At 41.1% G+C, this 21,631-nt stretch overlaps 1 protein-coding gene across 1 annotated transcript in view; it reads right to left on the bottom strand.

Annotated features, from left to right (window-relative positions):
• Positions 1 to 21,631, bottom strand: part of LAMC1 (laminin subunit gamma 1) — a 120,588-nt gene that overhangs the window by 35,919 nt on the left and 63,038 nt on the right. The window contains exons 2-4 of the mRNA XM_077901994.1: positions 8,140 to 8,444; positions 4,808 to 4,938; positions 2,771 to 2,937 (exon numbers count right to left, since the gene is read on the bottom strand). Of these exons, the coding sequence (XP_077758120.1) occupies positions 2,771 to 2,937; positions 4,808 to 4,938; positions 8,140 to 8,444 (603 nt within the window). The remainder of the gene's footprint in view (positions 1 to 2,770; positions 2,938 to 4,807; positions 4,939 to 8,139; positions 8,445 to 21,631) is intronic.

Genomic DNA, 21,631 nt, shown 5'->3' on the forward strand with positions numbered 1-21,631 from the left:
TGGGCAGTAGAATAAGAACGTCCACTTAATGCATCGTTCATTTAAAAACAAAAACAGTAGGTCAATAAAGGCTTTAGATAGCCAGGTTATCAGTTTACTAAGAAACGTTCTTATCAAAAACAATGCCATCATAAAACACCAGAATTCCTGAACTTGGGCATCTCCAGGGAATTGTTTATATGCAAGTAAAAGGCAAGTCAAATTGCAACTTGTCTGAATCTTTATCCTTCGTTCTAATACCAACTCCAACAACAGAGGGCTTTATATGCAGGCTTTAATTTACCTTAACTTTTCAGGTCCCAGACAATTGAAATACAGTAAGACACTAACTTTCGAAGTGCCAGATTACTTGCATGGCCAGACTGGCGTAACCTGAGACACATGGGTTAAAATTAGCACTTCTGTAGATGGAAGCAGAACTGAAGGGAAATCTAGCTTCACCAGACACATCCTTCTACTGGGGAGCCACAACGCCAACTGGGTCCTCTGTTAAGTAGCTATATTCCCTACAGAACACAACTATATTTTAAGAACAAGTATATGGAGTTATAGAACTTCTTTTCCATACTTATAGTAAGTTTATTTTCTTAGAATTATTGATTCTACACTAAGTATAGGCAGTATCTTGGGCACTAAACACAATTTTATTTGATTTCAGATAAAGCAAATTGTTTTTAAAAAATGTTAGAATATATTTTTCTTTTTTTCACCTCCTTCTTTATAATCTGTTCTTTTGTACTATTATACTTGAAAACATTTTGGAAACTTGAATTACTGGCACCAAATATTAGAGTTGTGTTAAGTAACTCGTAGAGTTGCCTTTCTCTTCTTCATTGGCTATTTCTCTTCCCTCAAGCCTCCTTAGATAATCCTGCACATCCCATCCCCAGCCAAACCCAGCCCATCCCCACCCTAAATGGTTTGGTGCTCTGGGACCATGAAGCAGAACAGTTCCCTTGACTACACAGGTGAAGCAGACACTGTTGTTTCCTTCATCAGCTAGTAAGAGAGAAGGCTCTAATTTTCTCTTCTCCAACCCCAGCATCCTGACAATATTGTAGTACTATTCTAACCTCCAGAAACTTCATTCTTTGAAAAGCTGAAGTGACCCAAGGAAGAAGGCAAATTGCTTTAGTTCCTCATCAAACTCCTTTAGAAATTATATTCAGTCCATTTCCCGGTGGTAAACTGGCAATACATGGTTATGCTTTTTTCATAATGTTCCTGGAGAGACTCAAAATATGACCCTATCACTTAGAAAAATACTTTTGAAATACATGTGTACGTTTATTTAAATATCATATCATAGGGGTATTTCAGTGTTTCTGTTAAGACTTTTATCATGTTGCTTCTAACACCAGCTATTACGCTTCAGTAAAGGAACTGAAGCTCAAGCAAGTGCCTAAGAATTCTAGAGGAGGCTGCACAATTTATCTTTAAATCTGAGATTTGCTGAGGAAAAGGGAAGATAAGAAAAACTGCTCTAGGCAACTAACAAATAGTCATGAGTCAAGATATTGGTTGTTTCTCAAGGTTTCTAACAATAATTCCAGTGAATTCAGAGTATCCTTCTTATTCCTTTTTTTTTTCTTTTTAAAGATTTTATTTATTCATTCATGAGAGACAGAGAGAAAGAGAGGCAGTGACACAGGCAGAGGGAGAAGCAGGCTCCATGAAGGGAGCCTGACGTTGGAACTCAATCCCGGGACTCTAGGATCACGCCCTGGGCCCAAGGCAGGCGCTAAACCGCTGAGCCACCCAGGGATCCCCCTTCTTCTTATTCCTTTATTAAGAGTATATGATAGGCAATATTGATAAGGTCAGAAAAAATTATCGCTGCTTTAAAAGTTTCTTATTTTTAAGTCCTTGACAAAGCATGATTGCGTAGTTTCGTGGTTCCTTTCTGAGGCTTCTTTCTCTATCTGTTCAAAATAAACCAAGCCATTACAAAAGGATAAAATGATGTGCAATCTTTTTCCTTTTACCCTTTTCTAGAACTACTAGGACCTACTTTCCTTCCCAAAGTCACCCACCTCTGCATGGGAGGAGTAAGAAAATCCTCCCCATTGTGCTCTTTAGAAATAAGGAAATGGGGCAGCCCCGGTGGCGCAGCTGTTTGGCGCCGCCTGCAGCCCGGGGTGTGATCCTGGAGACCCGGGATGGAGTCCCGCATCGGGCTCCCTGCATGGAGTCTGCTTCTCCCTCTGCCTCTCTCTCTCTGTCTCTATGAATAAATAAATAAAATCTTAAAAAAAAAAAAAAAAGAAATAAGGAAATGTGTTTTAAGAAACGAAGGAAAAATAATTTTGAGAAATAATCATTTGAACGGCAGTCCTACTTTAGAACTTGACCTACCCAACACATGTTAATCAGTGACCCCGACTGCTTGCATAAATGACCATTGGTAGGAGAATATTTTGTGTGCATCAAAGACAAGACCAGAGAAACCATGTTTTATGGTAGGCTACACTGGCCCAGGACTTGGATCTAAGTGAAGTTCTGAACCTTAGAGATGCTGCTCCCAGTCTGATATGTGTGTTCATGAAGGAAACACAAACGAACCTACTTTATATTGGTAGCCAATTGCCTGCATCTATGATTTTCCTCTGATGTGCATGTAGTTTACCATTCTTTGCTCTCAAATTACAGAAGCAGCACTGCCTTTCAGAGTTTTCCTTTCAAGGAGGAACAGAAGGAAGTCACCCATTCCTTCTCCCCACTCTGGAAGTTCTCAAGATAATTTAACAGACTGAGGCCAAGGGGCACTCACGCAGGCATTCACTGGCGCTCTCGGCAGTTGCCCTCCTCCACGGCCGGTCGTTGAAGAAAGGCAGACACTTTTCACAGTCTACCCCATAAGTATTATGTTTGCAATTACACACCAACTTGTCAAATTCATTCTTCACACACTCACTTGCATGTCCGTTGCATTTACACCTGGGAAGAGAACAGACAATCAAAAATATGAAGGGGCCATAAAGTCACAGAAATAGATGCAGAAACATGATGTACAAAGAGAACTAAACACAACCCCAGGATGTATTTCTGGTTTTACCATTCAAGACTGTAAACTGAGGAACTAAACAAAATTAAATAATGAATGTTTGAGTTTTCAGGTAAAAAGGAAGAATCAAACAAGCAAACTCCCCCACCCTAAAACATCTGTATTTTACAAGGAATGGGGCATTAACCAGACACAGGAAGAAAGTGTCTAACAATTTTGGAGCCTTCAATGATTTCTAGGATCTCTTCCTGAAGTCAACTGTGTCAAGCAGCAGCCAAGTGTGGAGGTCAAGCAGAGCAAGGACCTGGGAGCCTGGCTGCATGGGTTTGGAACCCTGCCCTATGACTTACGAATGTAACTTAACCCCTATGCCTTACCTGTAAAATAGGGATGATGAAAATGTCAATTTCACAAGTTATTTGGAGGATCAAGAAGCTGCTTAATTTATGTGCTTAGGATTGTGCAGGCACAAGTCAAAAATTCGGTCAGCTGTTACCCATCCTAATGATTTTAAAGTACCCAGATCTGAAGGTAATAAGAGACCTCTAACACCTCACCACCATATGGAACTCTGATACTCCCTCAGGTTGTTTGGGGCAAGGATCCCTGCAGGATCCCTTGATGCAGGTACAATCATAAGGGACTCATGGAAATGCCCATGAATACTAAAACTTGCTCTGGTGCCCTGATGTTTCCCTCACTGCCTTCTTTAAAGATAGAAGCTGTTCCAGAGCTCCCACCACTACTTCATAATACGTTTCAAACCTTTCCAAAACATCTTCAGTATACCAGGATAAATCCCAAATTCATATCCCCAGCTTTCATCTTTCTATCCTTGACTGGTACACAAATTCAGATGTCCCCCATAACCTAAAATTTTACACGTCTACAACTAAACTCATCATCTCCCTACATTAGCCCATCTTCTTCATTTCCTTAATAGTACCACCATTCTCCTGATCATTAAACCTTAAAATCATCTTTGACTAAAGTCCTGATAATTCTCGCCTCACAATAAAATCCATCTAAAACGTTCCTTTCCATTCTATTGTCACCACCCTGATGTCAGGTATTTGTCACCTAACACCTGGATCACAGCATCATAACAAGAATATGAATTCTCTCAATAGTACTCTACTTTCACCTTGCCTACAATTAATTTTCCTCACCACTCTTTAGACATCAGAGGCCTACTCTAAAATAGTATATGATTTATCACTGATTAGTCTCTAACACCTTTCACTCCATCAATTCTACAAATTCACAGAAAAGATTTTCTTTAAGCCTCGTAGGTCTATAATCTCCCAACCCTACATTTCTGCTCATTACATGCCCATCCTCTTGCATCCCACCCACACAACCTCCTTCCTTATTCAAACTCTACCCATTCTTTAAAGCCTAGCTTAGTTCCCCCATCTGCTTCTCTAGACTGACAGTTCTGTTTCATTCTCTGACCTATGGCCTCTTTTAATCTAAAATATGTTTTCATTTTTCACATGTTCATACATCGCCTGCCCCATTCACTTTGTAGGGCCCAAGAAGGTCAAATCCTTCTCAGTAGGTGAATGTCTCATGTTTCCTTCCTTGGTGGCTTCAGAGATTCTATCGCAGAGCTTTGCACTGAAGTGCCCAGGAGGAATTCACCAAGTGTGCTGATTTGACAAGGTTTTAGAAAACCTAATTACCTTGTTTCCAGGATAATGAGGTCTAACAACATTACTAATATGGTTGTAAGCAAGTTGCTACCTTCACTTCTAACCTAAAACCCCAGTCACTTTGAAAGTTATTTAATAGTTTACTTACCTACCACCCACAGCAAAATCAGAGATTGCGTAATAATAGGACTTGAGAACTTTGGGGTCGTTAAACACTTCATCTCCAAAAGTGTTCAGGCGATTGAGAGTTACTCTGATGTCAGTAGCAGTTACCCATTCCTGTTGGGAGGGGAAAAAAAGAAAAGAAAAGAGAAAACAGAAAAAAGTAAAGGGACTGAAGATGAGAGACATAAATGGAACAAAATTTTCTAAATTTTTCAGTTAATATATAATGTGACTTATGTCCTCTTCTAGCATTAAATCTGTTATAATGTTTAATATGACTTCCTTAATTTCCTAATATTTTTCTCCTTGACTCTTCTCTTCTTTTATTGAAGTTGTGTGACCACTCAGAGTCCCAAAAGTAGGAATAATACTCGTTTCTTCACATGGATGTTGAGAAGCTTAAATGAAATATACTTTTAAATGCTTAGCATACAGGAGGTATTCAACACACATGTCCCTTCTCTCCACCTTGTATCCATACCCCCAATTCAGTCAGAGAAACCAGCACAGAGCTCATGGGGCACCACGGTGGCATTAGGTATGCTGGTCATTGCCTTCTCCTGCCCATTTTGTACCATCTGTCTCTTCTTCCATCCCCAATCCACTACTGAAGAGATCTGGGAGAGACATTCAAGTACAAAATAATAAAGCATTACACTGGCCAGAACCAATCAGATGTAGTTTTTGTTTTGATCTTTTCCAAATCCAAATCTTTTCCAAATTTTGATCTTTTGATCCTTCCCTGGCCACCCAATCTAAAATTACTGCCCACCCCAACACCCTTTTTCACTTCCCTGTTTTATTTATATTGTCTGTTTCCACTACAACCCCTGCCACCCTGCTACTGCTGCCACTACCAAGACGGTAAGCCCCAGGAGGGCAGGACTTATTTGCTTTGTGGACTGCAGTTCCCTTGGTGTTTAGCATTCAGTAGGTGCTCAAATAACATTTGCTAAGCAAATGAAAAAATCTGAAGAAACCACAACTGATCAAATTGGTACGTGTGCTATAATGACAGAGGACAAGAATGAAAGCTAGTTTTTCTCTAGGTTTTATGAGATCTAAGCCCTTATAATAAATGCCCTTTCATCGAGCTAATTTTAGTCAGATGTTTACATCTGTGGTAGATTGTTATAATAATGATTCCAATGAATCATGTCTGCCAGTGTCCACACCCCGTGTAGTCCTTTTCCACCCTGATTCTAGGCTAGGGCATGTGATTTGCTTTTGCCCAGGGGACGTGAGCAAATGTGCTGCAGCAGAAGTCTGATAAGCATGTGAGCACTGGGACTTACCCTATGGAATACTTCTGCCACCAAGTGAGGAAGCCTAGTCTAGCTTCCTTGAAGCTAGTAAGACCACAAGGAGAGAGAAATCCAACTCCCAGCCAACCTGCCAGCGAGTGAGCCCAGACCAACAGAGAATCATGAGAAATCATAAAGCTTAACGTAAATCGTTAAGTTTTAGAGTAGCGTATTATGTTTGACCACCCAAGACACCATTTCCATGTAAAGTCCTATTCTATGACTGCATATCAGCATCACCCGTGGAGACGCAACAAGCAAGTGCAGAGCTGCTGGCGTCTGTGTTTTCAGAAGGCTCCCCATGAGACAGGGAGGCACACCCCTGATTAAGAAGCACTGTTCAAACCATGCCAAACACCTGGCATAGAGAGCAACACAGAGGGCTCATAAAAGCTAATCCCTATGAAGCCTCCAAGTATAATTAGAAAGGAGAAGAGATGATGATTCCACTGCATCCAAACTTGGAACTCCAATAACAACTCCCACTCATGGCCACAACGCTAGGAATCTTTTAGTCGTCTATAATGTAAATAGCTAAACATATCTCTGTATTTCATGCTTATTATATCTCCTTTGAGCTTCATCTTTATCACTGCTCTCCTTAAATAAAAGCTTCTCAAGGGCTGAGTCTAACCCATTTTTTCCATAATGGGCATCTTAAAAAGAACGGGCTCTGGAGCCAGACTTTCTAGGTTTTGAATGCCAGATCTGCTGCTTAAAACTGTGCGATTTGGCGCCAGTTATTTGATCTCTTCTGATAAATGACATCAAGGTCTCACCTGTAAAATGGAGATAAAAGAAGTATCTACCTGCAGAGTTACCATGAGGGTTAAAAGTAAACTGTATATAGAGTGTATATATATGTATATAGTAAATATAGCTAATATACCTAAAGGGCTTAGAACGCTGCTTGGCACATTATAGTCCACTACAGTAAGTGCTATAATAAATGCTGATTATTGGGCAGCCCGGGTGGCTCAGCGGTTGAGCACCTGTCTTTGACTCAGGGTGTGATCCTGCAGTCCTGGGATTGAGTCCCACATAGAGCTCCCTGCATGGAGCCTGCTTCTCCCTCTGCCTGTGTCTCTGCCTCTCCCTGTCTCTCATGAATAAATAAATAAAATCTTTTAAAAAAATAAAAATAGGGATCCCTGGGTGGCTCAGCGGTTGGGTGTCTGCCTTCGGCCCAGGGCGTGATCCTGGAGACCCAGGATCGAGTCCCATGTCGGGCTCCTTGCATGGAGCCTGCTTCTCCCTCTGCTTCTCTCTCTCCCTGTGTCTCTCATGAATAAATAAATAAAATATAAAAATAAAAAATAAAAAGAAAAAGAAATGCTGATTATTATTATAAATCAGCACATGCTTAGTAATATTCGTATCCAATGAAACCAGGGTCTCTTCTCCCATCTGGAGATCACAGCTTCTGGAGAAAGGGTCATATCAGCTATCCTGTCAAATCAGTTATCATTGCCAAATAAGCTCAAGTCAAATCAGCTAACTCTCCTTGGCAACAGGGTATGAAACTAGAGCTCGGGATCCCTGGGTGGCGCAGCAGTTTAGCGCCTGCTTTTGGCCCAGGGCGTGATCCTGGAGACCCGGGATCAAATCCCATGTCGGGCTCCCGGTGCATGGAGCCTGCTTCTCCCTCTGCCTGTGTCTCTGCCTCTCTCTCTCTCCTCTCTGTGCATTCTCATGAATAAATAAATAAAATCTTTATAAATAAATAAATATATATATATATATTTCTAAAATTTATTTCCCAGAATATAGTGGCAGCTACATGAGAACACAAGAACATCACGTGGGTGACAGGAACAAAGCAACTTTCCTTCATATACTGAGAATACACAGGAGAGCAGAATAAAATCCACTGTCTGTCCTGCTGGAATAGATGCTACTCCTACCCTTACTTCTGAAGTAGGACCATAGGCCTCCATATAGCAATCTTGCTGCATCCTGCATGCATATGAAAGAACTAACGGGCTACAAAGCCAACTTCTGGACACGTTACCTGCAGCACAGGGCTATTGTCAAAGTTGTAGGCACTGGGCCTTCCTTCTAGGGTCGAAAAGGCCACGTTGCCCCCGGTTAGAGGGGAAATGTCACTGAATTCATCGGTGCACAAGGCCTGCTGCTCATCTCCTCCTGTCCTGATGAAGCCGCGGTTTGCCTTTGAGTAGGTGTTCTCGCAGGAGCCACTATAGTACTGGTAAGGAATCCAGGGCCCATCTTCCCGTGTGCGCTTGTAAATGGCGAAGCTCTCTGGGCGGCTGGTGTGGAACTTGAGGCGCACATACGTGATGTCGAAAGCTTTTCCTGTGGGACAAACATGAAGTTCATAAGTTATATGTATGAAGCAAAGAAATTCCCTCTATTCCCAATTTGCTTTGGAACTTGACAAAGGGAGGATACACCCTAGACGAAGATGGTTCTAGAACCCACAACACATTGGCTATGTCCAATAGGCAATTCTAAACCTGGAAATTAAAAAAAAAAAACACAAAACCTGGAAATAGTGTGCATTTTGACAAGTTATACTTGGGTTCATAAGTTGGCTCATAAAAGCTTGTTTAGGACACACATTGTTTAAATCTTGTTTGCCATGAAAAATGGCAGCTGTACTTACACTATTTTTTTTTTAATTTATTTATTATAGTCACACACACACACACACACAGAGAGAGAGAGAAGCAGAGACACAGGCAGAGGGAGAAGCAGGCTCCATGCACTGGGAGCCCGACGTGGGATTCGATCCCGGGTCTCCAGGATCGCGCCCTGGGCCAAAGGCAGGCGCCAAACCGCTGCGCCACCCAGGGATCCCTGTACTTACACTATTAAACAAAACCAAAACTGAATAAAATAGTGCATTTATTCTTAATGCTGGTGCTTCAGCAAAAGCAATTTAATTAAAAAAAAACAGAAAAGAAAATATTTGTTGACTTTCTAGATGGGTATTCTGGAAACTTTCAAGGTATTTAAAAACTCATTCTATTAACTATAATGTTACTTCTCAATGCAGAAGACTATCTTGAATACTATTATTCTACTTATCTATCAAGTTAAGAGAGGAATTTGAGAAAGAGAAAAGGACAGTGATTAAGAGATGGGGCAGAGAGTAGAGCAGGAATGAAGAAAAAATTCCTCCAGCAGCTGAACAAAAAGAGAAAAAAGAGAGAGAGAAAAGGAGAGAGGGGACTTTGAAGAAGTTGTTTGTGTATGTTCAAAGAATACACAAGATCCAAACACTGAGCAAGAAAGGATAGCAAAATGAAGGAGCCACTGGTCTGCTGTCACTCTGGAGGAAGAACCATTGGTCATACAGCTCCCTAGGGCAGCCAGGGCACAGTCTAATGGCTGGGACAGCTTGGTTGCCAGCCAGCATGTCATTAGGTGGGTCAAAATGATAAAGTCCAACTGTTTTTAATCACCTTTCATTCACCAACTGGATCTTTCCATCTCTGACAATATAGATTCTCTGCAACTTCTATGCTATAGTGAAGATCACAGATTGGCCAACAAGTATTTGTTGGGCACAACTACACGTTCAGTCCTCTGCTGTGTACTTTGGAGGACAGGATGTGTTAGACATAGAAGGTCCTTGCACTCAAGGAGCTGACAGTTTTTCCTCCCCAAGTGAATTGATTCTGCAGGAAGTAACATACTTGTCCTCTCCTACAAAGCCCACAGAAAAGGAATTCCTGCACAGTCTCAGAAGTGTTGAGGAGAGACTTCTGCCATCTTGTTACTTCCTCATATCCACTCATCCCTAGGGGAGAAGGAGTGACGGTCACCTGTAGCCAGTATGCTTCTCGGCTCACTCTCCAGCCACCGGCGGGAGGGCCTCCCCTCCTGCCCTCCTCAATGCAAGACAGTATGTCTGCCTTAATGCCAGGGAGGCCCGCGGCTGTTCTACTACTAGATATGGGACTACATGGATGAGTTTCACTGGGCTAGAGAGGTAGGGGAGGGAAAGAGCAGAAAGCCCAGGTAAGTCATGTATCCAGGCTCTATTCTTTAATACAGTATTATCTATAATAAAATTAATATGAGCCATAAATAATTTGTAGGTGGTCAAGATCTTAAAAGAGAAGTTCGATTAACTGTGCATGAAACATACACACACACAGTTTTGAACTCAAAGGTGCGTGGCATGAGGAAAAGAATGCAGGACTAGGCACTGTGAGACCTGAGCTCAGGTTCTGGCTCCTTCAATGACTAGCTGTGTGATTTCTGCTCTGCCATCCTCTCTTCTGCAAAAATGAGGGTATGATCCCTGTGCCACCTTTCTCAAAGAGCTGTTAGAAGGTCAAACTAAGATCTTGCATATACTTGGCTAATTGCAAAACTCTATACAAATATGAGGCATTATTATAATAAGAGTTTAGAAGAAAATTCCTGAATTAGGATCCTGGATATGTTCACATATAAGGGTCCGATTGTACGAGTGACTACATACAGTTGCCTAAGAACATTATACAAATCTGAATCTTCCGCCTAAGATTCAGTACGTTTTGCCTAGACACAGGTTATGCAAATCTAGTTTACACCCTACCTGTTAAAAGAATGAAAATTTAACCTCTATCTCTTTACTGTATCAAAAATGTTAAAATGTTACTCTTGAATGAGGGGTGGATTCATAATATAGTATCTATGGCATTCCAGAGACTAAGATATTCTGGAATGGTAAAACAATTGAGTTTTATTCAGGAACAGGTGATTTGGGATGCTCAAAGTCTGACTCACTAATCTGTGGATTATGGATTACCCTGCTTTTCTACTCTGTCTCGATTTCTGACATCTCATTGTTCTTTAACAAGTCAACCTGCAGGAAACTGATCAAAGGAGAGAAGATAAAATGGAGCAGGGAATACTTTGTTCCAGACTAAAATCTGCACTACAGAGCCACACTCTGAAAGAAACCGGCTTATGTGGTCACTCTCACTGCTGCCACAGACACAGAGCAATGGGTAGCAGAACATGAGTAAGCAACTTTGCTAGCCTTAAACTTTGAAGCAAACTAGTTTGCTGGCACTGGCCCTACCTCACTAAGCCTTGTTTTCAGAGCTGCCTATTTCATTCTAACTCACAGCAACAGTTGGAAGAGAAAAAAGAGCTCTGTGGCAATCTGTAAAGGAGGCTCACACATTCCACATGACAAGACAGCCACGGGTACCACCCTCAGAGTTCAAGCCAATCCAGGAGTGGATACAGACCATTGCAATTCCACGTGATGAGTGCCTTGATAGGGGACATGTACAAAGTTTTGGGAGCATGGAGGAAAGTCCCCTAAGCTGGATTTGCAGGATCAAAACACATTTTCTAGAAGAAGTGACGTCTACGTCCAGGACCTTAGGAATGCAGAGGAATTACCTAAAACAAACAGCGATCAGTTGTCTAGGCAAATTAAACGGCATGTATGAAAGCCCAGAGACCACAGAGGAGTGATTTCTGAGGAGTGAATAGAGCAAGAACTGGAGGGTGGCTGGAGACAGGTTCACCAGGAAGGAGAGCAGGCCAAGCCTGAGGCCACATTAAAGAGCAACTTCAGCCTAAGGGCAATGGTGAGCCACTGAAGCATTTATACAGGAAATATATGATGAGATTTTTTAAATTTTTTTAAAGATTTTGAGAGACAGACAGTCTCTGAGAGCCAAGGGAGGGACAGAGGGGGAAGGAGCAGGAAAGGGAGACAACCCCAAGCAGACTCCATGAAAGTATGAAGCCCAGTGACCCTGAGATCATCACTTGGGCTGAAATCAAGAGTTGGCCACTTAACTGACTGAGCTACCCAGGTGCCCCCAGATTTAATTTTCAAAAAGATCGCTCTGGCCACTGCCACTGGGTAGAGATGAGATTGGAAAGGACAAGACTTATAGTTGGTAGAACAGTTAAGACAATGTCGTAGTATTCCTGGAGAGATGACAGTGGCTGACAGCTAGAATGGAGAGAAATGAGTGGATTTGGGTGAGGTGGAGGAGGCTGACCTCAGTAGTAACAGTAACATATGGATTGTAAGGGGGAAAGGGAGCCATTTCTGAAGCCTTCTCTACTTCTAGTCTGTGAACATGCTATTTCACTGTCAAAGCTCCTTTTCCAGAAATAAGATGGAAGGATTAAAAATCACATTGTTTTCTAATTTAAAAACAAGTAGATGGAGAGTAGAACCATCCCTCAAATAAAGGCCAGGGGAGGTTAAGCAGGATTGGAGGCAGGGGCGGGATGTGGAGAGGAGTTCAACTTTGGATATGCTAGTTGTAAGGTGCCTGAGGGTCATCTAAACAAGAGGAAATGTCTAGCTGGGAGTTGGATATAAGTGGTCTGCAAGCCTGAGAGAGATGTCTGAGTTAGATACACAGATTGGCAGATTGGCAGATGGATGGATAATGAAGGTTGGGTATGGTGAGACCAATGAGGCAAGTGTGCTGAGTGAGGAGAGAGCAGACTTTTAAGATCACCCTGAGGGCATTAACATTTAAGCACAGTAGGACTGCAGAGAAGGCTGTGAGGCCCAAGAGAGGACAACAAGTAAAAGAGTATAAATATGGAAGCCAAGAGGGTTTGAGGAGGAAATAATAAATGGTGTTAAAATATGCTAAGAGTCATGTAAGACAATAACTGAGATGTCCATTGGCTTCAAGCTACAAACAGGTTGCTGCTGTACCTCCTGAGAGCAGTCCTGTGGGCAGAGTGGGTGGGACTGAAGATGAACGGCAGATATGAGGTAAGGATGTAGTCAACGACATCTGGCTAAAGGGGAGAGGAAGAGGAGAAGACAATAGTGGGATGGGACACTGGGTCATGGAAGATTTTTCTTTCTTTTTTGTTTTTTTAGATAGGAGATATGATGCTGTATTACATGCTGTTGTGCTCAAGTCCCCGAAGGGGGAAGGCTAAATGTGGATACAAGGTGGGGAAATAAGAACAGGATTCTGTGCTGGTGAAAGAACTGGTTCCATGCCAGAGAAAACCTGCACCCTTGCTTTCTCTCTGGGTTCCAATGCAAGTGACTGAGTAGGTTTTAGGGAATGGAAGTTGAAAGAGTTCTGATGACTTCATCTTCTCTGTGCAATGAAAATTAAAGATACCTGCTAAGGGGGAGGGGTTGAGAGCAAAGCCAGTGGGGAATATCTGCAGAGGGGAGAGACTTCCTAAAAGCCACTGAAGAGGCCAGCAGAGGAAGCAGACCAGATGAAAAGAAGGCTTGCTAGGCAGAGACAGGGCTGCCGGGACAAGGGCAATGGGTTATGACTTTGTATAGACATTTTTGTGTGGGTATAATTTTCCATAGTCACTTCGCACCCCGTTTATAGATAACAGACAAAGGGTCTGAAATCACTTCAAGGAATTTGGAATCTAATCTGAATAAAATGGGAAGCCAATACGGACAATGGAGAAGAGTCAAGTGTTAGTTTATCTACCCACAATTACCTGGAGTCCTGCATAATCAAGAACTGTGAAACTAAGTAGCTGGGTTTTATTCCATAAAACAACTGCTAATTGAGACCTGTCAAGTATGTTTGTTCTCATTCTCTCTCTTCCTCACCATACCTTCCTACTCTTTATCTATCTATCCTACTCGTTTCACAGTGGACAAAGTAAAAAGATCTAAATTGTAGATCAATAGAACACAAGACCAAGTCTCTGGATTCCCAGTCCAATGATAGCTACTCTACTATTTTTACCCTGTGGGAGCATCCAAAAGTAGACAGTATGACTCTAAGCCAAACAATTAAGAAAATCAGCAAACAGAAGTCTAGAAAGTACTGAGCAACTATATAACTAGAACATCTTCCCCCTCCCCTCACCTCATGTTCGTGCGCATGAAGACTAATCTCTAATACACACCCTCAAGAAAATATTTAGCTTCTGAATGTTCTACTGCTTTTCCCTTTCTCCTGCTGCATTCCTTCCGTAAACAAAAAGACTCAAGTACAGATGCTTAGAATGAAGCACACAAAATTAACTAATACTTCCTGTTCTGACTCCTTCAGTTCATGCTGGCTGAGGGAATGAGAGAAGTGGAGGGGGCCCTCTGAACAATGAGAATCCAGCCTTTGTTAATGCAGGGCCAAGCCAAGGAATTCTGCTTAAGCCTCCTACATGGTGAAGTATTTCTAATCTCTCTGAGTAGGGGAGAAACCCTTCCTGCCTTAGAATTGGAATCAAGTATTGACTGCTGGAGAACATAAATGCCTCTCTGTTATGTGCAACTCCAAGGAATTCCATGAGGATCTTGTGAAACAGCCTCCTTTACAATGAAGTAATGAATGACAATGGCTATACAGAATTTGACAAAACTTCAACATGCCTTTCCGTGGCCTGAATTCAACAAAGAAAACTAGTTCATTCTAAAGTATCAAATTAGGAGTCACTGATTCACTATTGTTCTCATGTGCTAACTCCTGAGAGTCAGAAAATGACTGTCCTTGAAGCCAAATTTGATCTTAGTTATATAAAACTTTTAATAAGGTTGTAGTACATAAAGTCAATTAGAGATGGTAGACGTTTAGGCTACTAAATGGGATTCTCCAAATAGTTAATACAAACAGTAGTCACAGAAAGCAGCTATTTGAAAATGTTTTCATTTTTGTTAGTATAACTGCTGGCTGAAATAAGAGTTCCCAGGACAACGTGTACAGCTGCGTACCAGCTGTTATTGTTCCACCTCGGCAGACAGATTGTACAAATACCGCCTGGCCAATCAAGATGACCCAGGGCCAAATTAATGCTGAATGTGGGATCCTCAAGTAGACACAGATGGGTGATCAGAGAGGAAAGAGGAATAGTCACACACAGAATGTGTTGAAGTGATATGGGTACATAGAGTTCATGCCAACTGCTAGAAAACCCAGCCCTCATTGCTGCTGAAAAGCTAGTTTCTATGGTCTAAAACTCATCCTCAAAATAGGTTGTTTTTAAAAACTTTTTATCCTATTTCTTTCCCTTAAATTTCAGTGCTCCTTTTTCATACCCTCTCTCTGTCAATCAGCTAAATGCCAACAGTGCAAGCAGACAATTCCATACAAAGTACATCTCAATCAGCACAACTTATGAACGAGGATAAGTAAACTGTATAGCTTTGCATGAAATAGTCATTTTAAATTGAATTTATTAAAGTAAATACAATGGAATTTACAATTTGAGAAATGGAATTGAAATTCAAATGAAGAAAATGCTTCCATAATTCAAATTTCCTAATACATGCAATAAGCACTTCTAATCATACATGAGCCACTGTCCTGACAGAAAGACATGCTGAGATTAGTGGCGCTGGACTATGGAGAGTTTCAATTCCAAACTGCCGTTATGAAATATACAAAGCAGGTAGATGAAGTAGTGGCAAAGATAATTACGATAATTACTTGAGTTCTTTTAAAAACTAAAATTCTAGGGGCACCTGGGTGGCTCAGACAGTTAAGCAACCAACTGATGATTTTGGCTCAGATCATGATCTCAGGGACGTGAAATCAAGCCCCACGTCTGGCTGCATGCTCAGTGTGAAGTCTGCTTAGAGTTCTCTCCCTTCCCGTTTCTCCTTTACCCCTCCCTGCCATGCTCTAAACAAATAAATAAATAAATCTTCAAAAAAAAAAAAAGTTAAAATTCTATACCAAAGGCTATTTATAAAAACAATGCTATGGCTATAGCAATGGAATTACGGGGAAAACAAAAGTTTTGAAGCTGATTGGCATGATTTGGGGGAAGATAAACCCATAATCTCTTAGGGAAACTAGATGTTTACATAAAGTACCAGTTTAAAATGTAAGCCAAAGAAGACAGTTCTACTCGCTCCCTACAACTACCCCCAAGAACTACCACTTAGTGCTATTGCTGAATAAGACCATGGCACTAACCTGGTATAGCAATTCACAAAAAAATAAATATTCCTGCTTGTATTACCCAATTGCAATACCCAGAAATGCCATATACTCTTCAGCAAAGTGAGAGTCAAAAGTGACTTGGCTTAATACACTAATTAAATGAGATCATCAGCCAGCCATTATGTGAACAGAGAATTCTTAACTGAAGACTAGAATATCAAAGGCGGGGGGAGGGGGGTGTAATTTCAAATAGGTGCAAATTATTGTTGAAGATAGATATTTTCTATTATTTATATATAAAATAAATTTATCCTAATTTGTATATCTTTATAATTCTACTTGAAACTTTCACTAGAAGAAATAAGATTCCCAAGTAAGATTCCAAGCCAAGAACTGAGCCTATGCCTTATTAACCCAAACCTCATGTTTACAAGACTCAATACCAGCCCTAATTCAGGCTAGTGGGTCACAGGCATGCCTGAAATCCTTGAGCTGAACTAAAGGAATGAAGCCAGCATTTACTCCCACTCATCCCAGTTAAGGCAAAAAATCTACTCTGCTGAACAACAGAGTTCTATCTACAAGGAACTGACTGACATGTGGAATTTAATGGAATCCCATAGAGAAAGTAGTTAATTATAATACTAAGGAAATAAAGAAACAGACAATGAAAATACAAGCTGCATAAAACCCATAGTTTAGAAATGTCTAAATGTTAAGATAGGGAAAAGAAAAAAAGACACCATATTTTTTTGGGAAGCTATTTCTTGTTCTGTGACATCCACATGCTATTGAGAATTGACTAATTTCTGGTTTTCATCAACAGAAGAGTAAAGAATGGGAAAAGAATAGTGAGAAAATCTGGAGGAGAAAAGATCCTAATATATAGTTACAATGGTGCAATAATAGACTGAGACTGACTCTGGTAAACCCCTCTCCTCCAAAGTCACAGAAAGTTGACCAACAGTGTACTTTTATTTATTCAATTATTTACTAGGTGAATTTAAGTGAAAGTCAAGCATGCTATTTGGAATACTCAATGCTTCATTTTGCTAGAATGCCTTTTACTTTCCAGTTTTTTTAACTCCTCATAAACTTCCCCTATATTCCCCTAGATCATATATTATTTGTATCTGTCCTCAAAAGAACAAACTACAAATACTATAAAATATGTTACATACTTAAATATTTTTCTCAGTTTTCACAATTGCTTAATTTCCTACCACTGCCACCCATTAGGTCAAGGATAGTAGCCCAACTGGTCTTAATAACTGCAAGTCCAAATTCTTCCATTTCATTCAACAAATATTCACTGAGCACCTGTTATGCACTTGAGCTAGAACAGAGAATAAGACAGATAAGGTCCCAAAATTGTGGGGCTGACAGCACAGTAGGGGATGGAGTAGGTAAGGGATAAAGGACAGTTACAAATCAAAACAAAATGTTATGTGTTTGATGATAAAAGACACAATGAAGAACAGGGTGGAGATGGAAAGCACAGAGAAGTGCCATTTAATACACTGTCATCAGAGACATATATTAGGTGATATCTGAAGAAGTGAAACAGACACAGAGGGAAGAGCATTCTACATTCTACAAAGGACAAATGTAAACACCCTGAGGCAGGAGCATGCTGGCAAGTTCTGGGGAATGGTGAGGCCAGTGTGGCTGAAGTAAGATGAAGGAAAGTATAGGGGATGAGGTCAGAGAAACCGACAGGAGGGACGGACCGCCAATCACGTAGGCCCTGTAGGTCATTGTTAAGACTTTGGCTTCTACCTTGAAGGAGATGAAATCCCACCAGACGATTTTGTACAAGGGAGTAACATGACCTGACTGGTATTTTAAAGGATCATTCTGGTTGCTTTATTGACAAAAGAATATAGAGGGGACCAAAAATGGATAAGAAGGCTAATGAGGGGCTTTTTGCAATCACCCGGGCACCAGATAATGGTAGCCTGGTCCAGGCTAGGAGCAGTGAGTGCTGATCAGATTCTGGGCATATTTTGAGGGTAGAGCAAATCAGGTTTTGTTTGTTTGTTTGTTTGTTTGTTTGTTTGTTTTTTGAGGTTGAGCAAATCAGTTTTACTGATGGATTGGAAATGGGGCGTAAGCTGTGGCTGAAGCAACTAGAAAAATGAAGCTGCCCTTTATTGAGCAAAGAATATGGTAGAACAGGTGTGGGGATGGAGAGCAAGAAAATGAGGAATTCAGTTTTGGATATTTCAAGTTTGAGATGCTTATAGAACCTCTAAGTGGAGATGTCAAGTTGACAATTAAGATATACAAGTCTGGGTTTTGGGAAGAGCTCCAAGCAAGACAGAGAAATCTGGAAGTCAATGCCTTACAGATAGTATTGAAAGCCATGGGGTTAGATAAACACACCTAGGGACTGGATACATACAGACAGAGGAGAGGTATAGAACTGGTTCTTGAGACATACCAACTTTCAGAAGTGGGGGAGACAGGGAAGACTCAGCAAAGGAGACTCAAAGAACAGCCACTGAAGCTGAAGAAAATCAACAGAATTTCAGGTCAAATTTTTTTTCTTTTTTTTCTTTTTCTTTTTTTTTTTTTTTGAAGATTCTATTTCTTTATTCATGAGAGACAGAGAGAAAGACAGAGACATAAACAGCGGGAGAAGCAGGCTCCTCGCAGGGAGATCAATGTGGGACTCAATCCTCAGACCCGGAATCACACTCTGACTGAGCCAAAGGCAGACGCTTAACCGTTGAGCAACCCAAGCGTCCCAAGAGGCCAAGTTTTAAAAGATGTTTTAAGAAGAAGGGGATGGTCAATAGAACCAAATGCTCCTGAAAGGCTAAGAAAGATGAAGACTGAGCATTGGTCACTGGATTTGACAACCTGGAGGTTACTGCTGCCCTTGACAACAACTGGCATGGTAGAATGAAAAGGGATGAAAGCCAGAGTGGTGTTTGTGTGTGTGTGTGTGTGTGTGTGTGTGTGTGTCGGGGGTGGGGGGGCGTTGACAGAGATTGGAGACAACTAATAGAATTTTCCAAGCAATTTTGCTATAAAGAAATAAGGTATAGATGAAGGAGAGAAGAGGGGGTTCGGGGATAAATTGCTTTTTAAGGTGGGAAGACAGCAGTGTTATGTTGATGGGAAGGACCCACTGCAGCAGCTGAATTTATATTGAACAGTGAGTCTCTTCCCTGGTGTTGGAGATGGAGGAGTATGTACAAAACACACCTACTTTGGTCCACCGCAAAGTTCTTTGAGACTTCTCAAAGATTTCCCTCAAGAAAGAATAATGGAATTAACAAGGGTCACTGTAAGCTTCTAGATTAAGGAGCTATCTGGTACCCAAATAGTTCAAAACCACAGGAGCTCTGGAAGGCCACTCCCCAGTAGAGCCAGGCTAGCGGTAAGCTTTCCTGCTACAGTAGTCTCACAATCTGGCCCATGTTAAGGACTGGACTGCCTGTCAGAATCTGTAGAAAACATCTGAAAAAACTGTAAATTGTTGAGTTTTATCCCCAGAAGTTCCATTTTTATAGGTTCTGGGTGAGTTCCCCAAATCTGCATTTTTAAAAGTACCCTAGGTGAGTTTTATGTACAGTTACATTGAAGCCATATTGCCCCACTGTGAACTCTTCCTTGGTTCTCAAAGACTTAGGTAGGAAAAGAATTCTGGGGGTACCTGGGTGGCTCATTTGGTTAAGCGTCTGCCTTTGGCTGGGGGATGATCCTGGGGTCTTGGGCTTCCCGCTCAGCAGGGAATCTGCTTTTCCCTCTTCCTCTATTGCTCCCCGAGCGCTTGTGTGCTATTTTTCAATAAATTCTTTCCTTCCTTCCTTCCTTCTTTCTTCCTTCCTTCCTTCCCTTTTCCTTTCTTTCTTCCTTCCTTCCTTTCTTTCTTTTTAAAAAAAGAAAGAAAGGAGTTCTGACATTGGTGCTGCCCTGTAGAGTGAACTCAGACAATCGTAAGTGGTGAAACTGATTCTCACACGTCAGTATGTCAAGGTGAAATTTATTGCAAGCATTAACTGCACAGGCATGAGCAGTGAACCAGAGTAACAGCAGTCTCTCTTTAGACACATTCAGATGTTCAACTCACGGGGGCTGCTCACTTCCCATCCAAGGAGGCCAGGTGACTAGACCAGCTGAACCCTAACTCCCCAACATTTTTTTCCACGCCAATTTCCTCTGTCCGTCAAATTGTACCCTCAAGGCCCTATTTCCCAGGCAAGTAGAAATATACTGATTTTTGAGAAAACTCGCCTGCTGCTGGAGGTTTCACAGTGCTATTTTTTCCCACGCAGATACTGGTCAAGATTGCCTGAAAACCAAATTCCCTATCACCTCTGGCTCCCATACTTCTTCCTTTCTCCTCCAGAAAATGGCTAATATTTAATAAAATGATACAAAACCAACAGCAATTCTCAATGGCAAAGAAACAAATCTGGAAGCAAAGAAGTAACTTCTGCTTCGGTACACTCAAAAAATAAGAAAACACTCTTTCTTCTTTGTCTAAAAGCCTAAATTTGTTTAATCCTAGTCTGTGCCAGGTAATGTTGGCATTTTCAGGGAGGGAGTTACATTCTGTTGGTTCAAGATCAGTGTAGAAATATTTACTTTTCAGAAAAGAAATTTCACGTATAAAAAATTAGATTTCATACATATATGTAATTAAATAGTAATAATTTTATATACATTATAAAGGGGGGCTTAAGAGCCAAGCACCAAGAGTTATTGATACTGGAGAGAGGGAGAGGAACTGGGAGAGGGTAAGAAAAAAGGGGAGGAAGAGGAAAGGGGGAGATTGAGATTGGCTGAGGAATTATAAGAACACTCTAAAAATCTAGACTTGATAGTCTAGATTTTAAATACTCTCACAGTATTCGCATCTGACCTGCAGGAAGTGCTTTCTTTTCATTTCAGAAAGACTTTGAAGTCACTGATCACATCTCCTTCCAGACTCAAGCCTTAGGACACACATTTAGTAGTTTAGAATCAACTATAGCCTACAGACTGAATGTAGCCAACCATCTATTTTGTAAATAGTTTTACTGGAACTAAGCCACGCCCATGCATTTGCACTCTGGCTCTGGTTGCTTTCTGGCTTCCAGGGCAGAGGTGAGCAATTGTGAGAGGGAATGCATGGCCTTTAACTATGTGGCCTTTCAAAGAAACCATTTGCCAATCTTGATCTAAGAAATCAAAGACCATAAGAACAAAGATTTCTACTAAAACCTCTCCTACCTCCTTTTCTGCAAGGCACACTGTTTTTAAAATTTCGTCCAAGAAAATCTGAATTACTCCTTTCTTGACACAAAAAACACGAAGAAAGTTTATTCAGAAATTTTAATAACATTTAAATAATTGATTAATAACAATTCTAATATATCTGATATGAGAATTACTTATTACTTGATAGGGGGGAAAATGCCACCTTCATCTTTCTTGGCAAATGAACAGGCAAAAAGATCAGCTGTTACAGGATGAGGGGATAGAGATGTAATTCATTTTGAAAGTCAAATCTGTAATTATCTTCTACAGCCCACAAAAATTAAACCAGCCAAGCAGAAAGAGAGGAGACAACAGTGCTGTGAAAAGCAGAACCATTTTTCCAGAGGTGCCCTCTCTGGAATCCACCCCAAGTGGAGACTTAATGAGCAGTAACAGCAGTGAAAGGAGGGATATGGAGGGGCGCCTGGG

The sequence above is a fragment of the Canis aureus genome, chromosome 6 (genome assembly GCF_053574225.1).
Source record: "Canis aureus isolate CA01 chromosome 6, VMU_Caureus_v.1.0, whole genome shotgun sequence".
In the NCBI taxonomy this organism is placed as follows: Eukaryota; Metazoa; Chordata; class Mammalia; order Carnivora; family Canidae; genus Canis; species Canis aureus.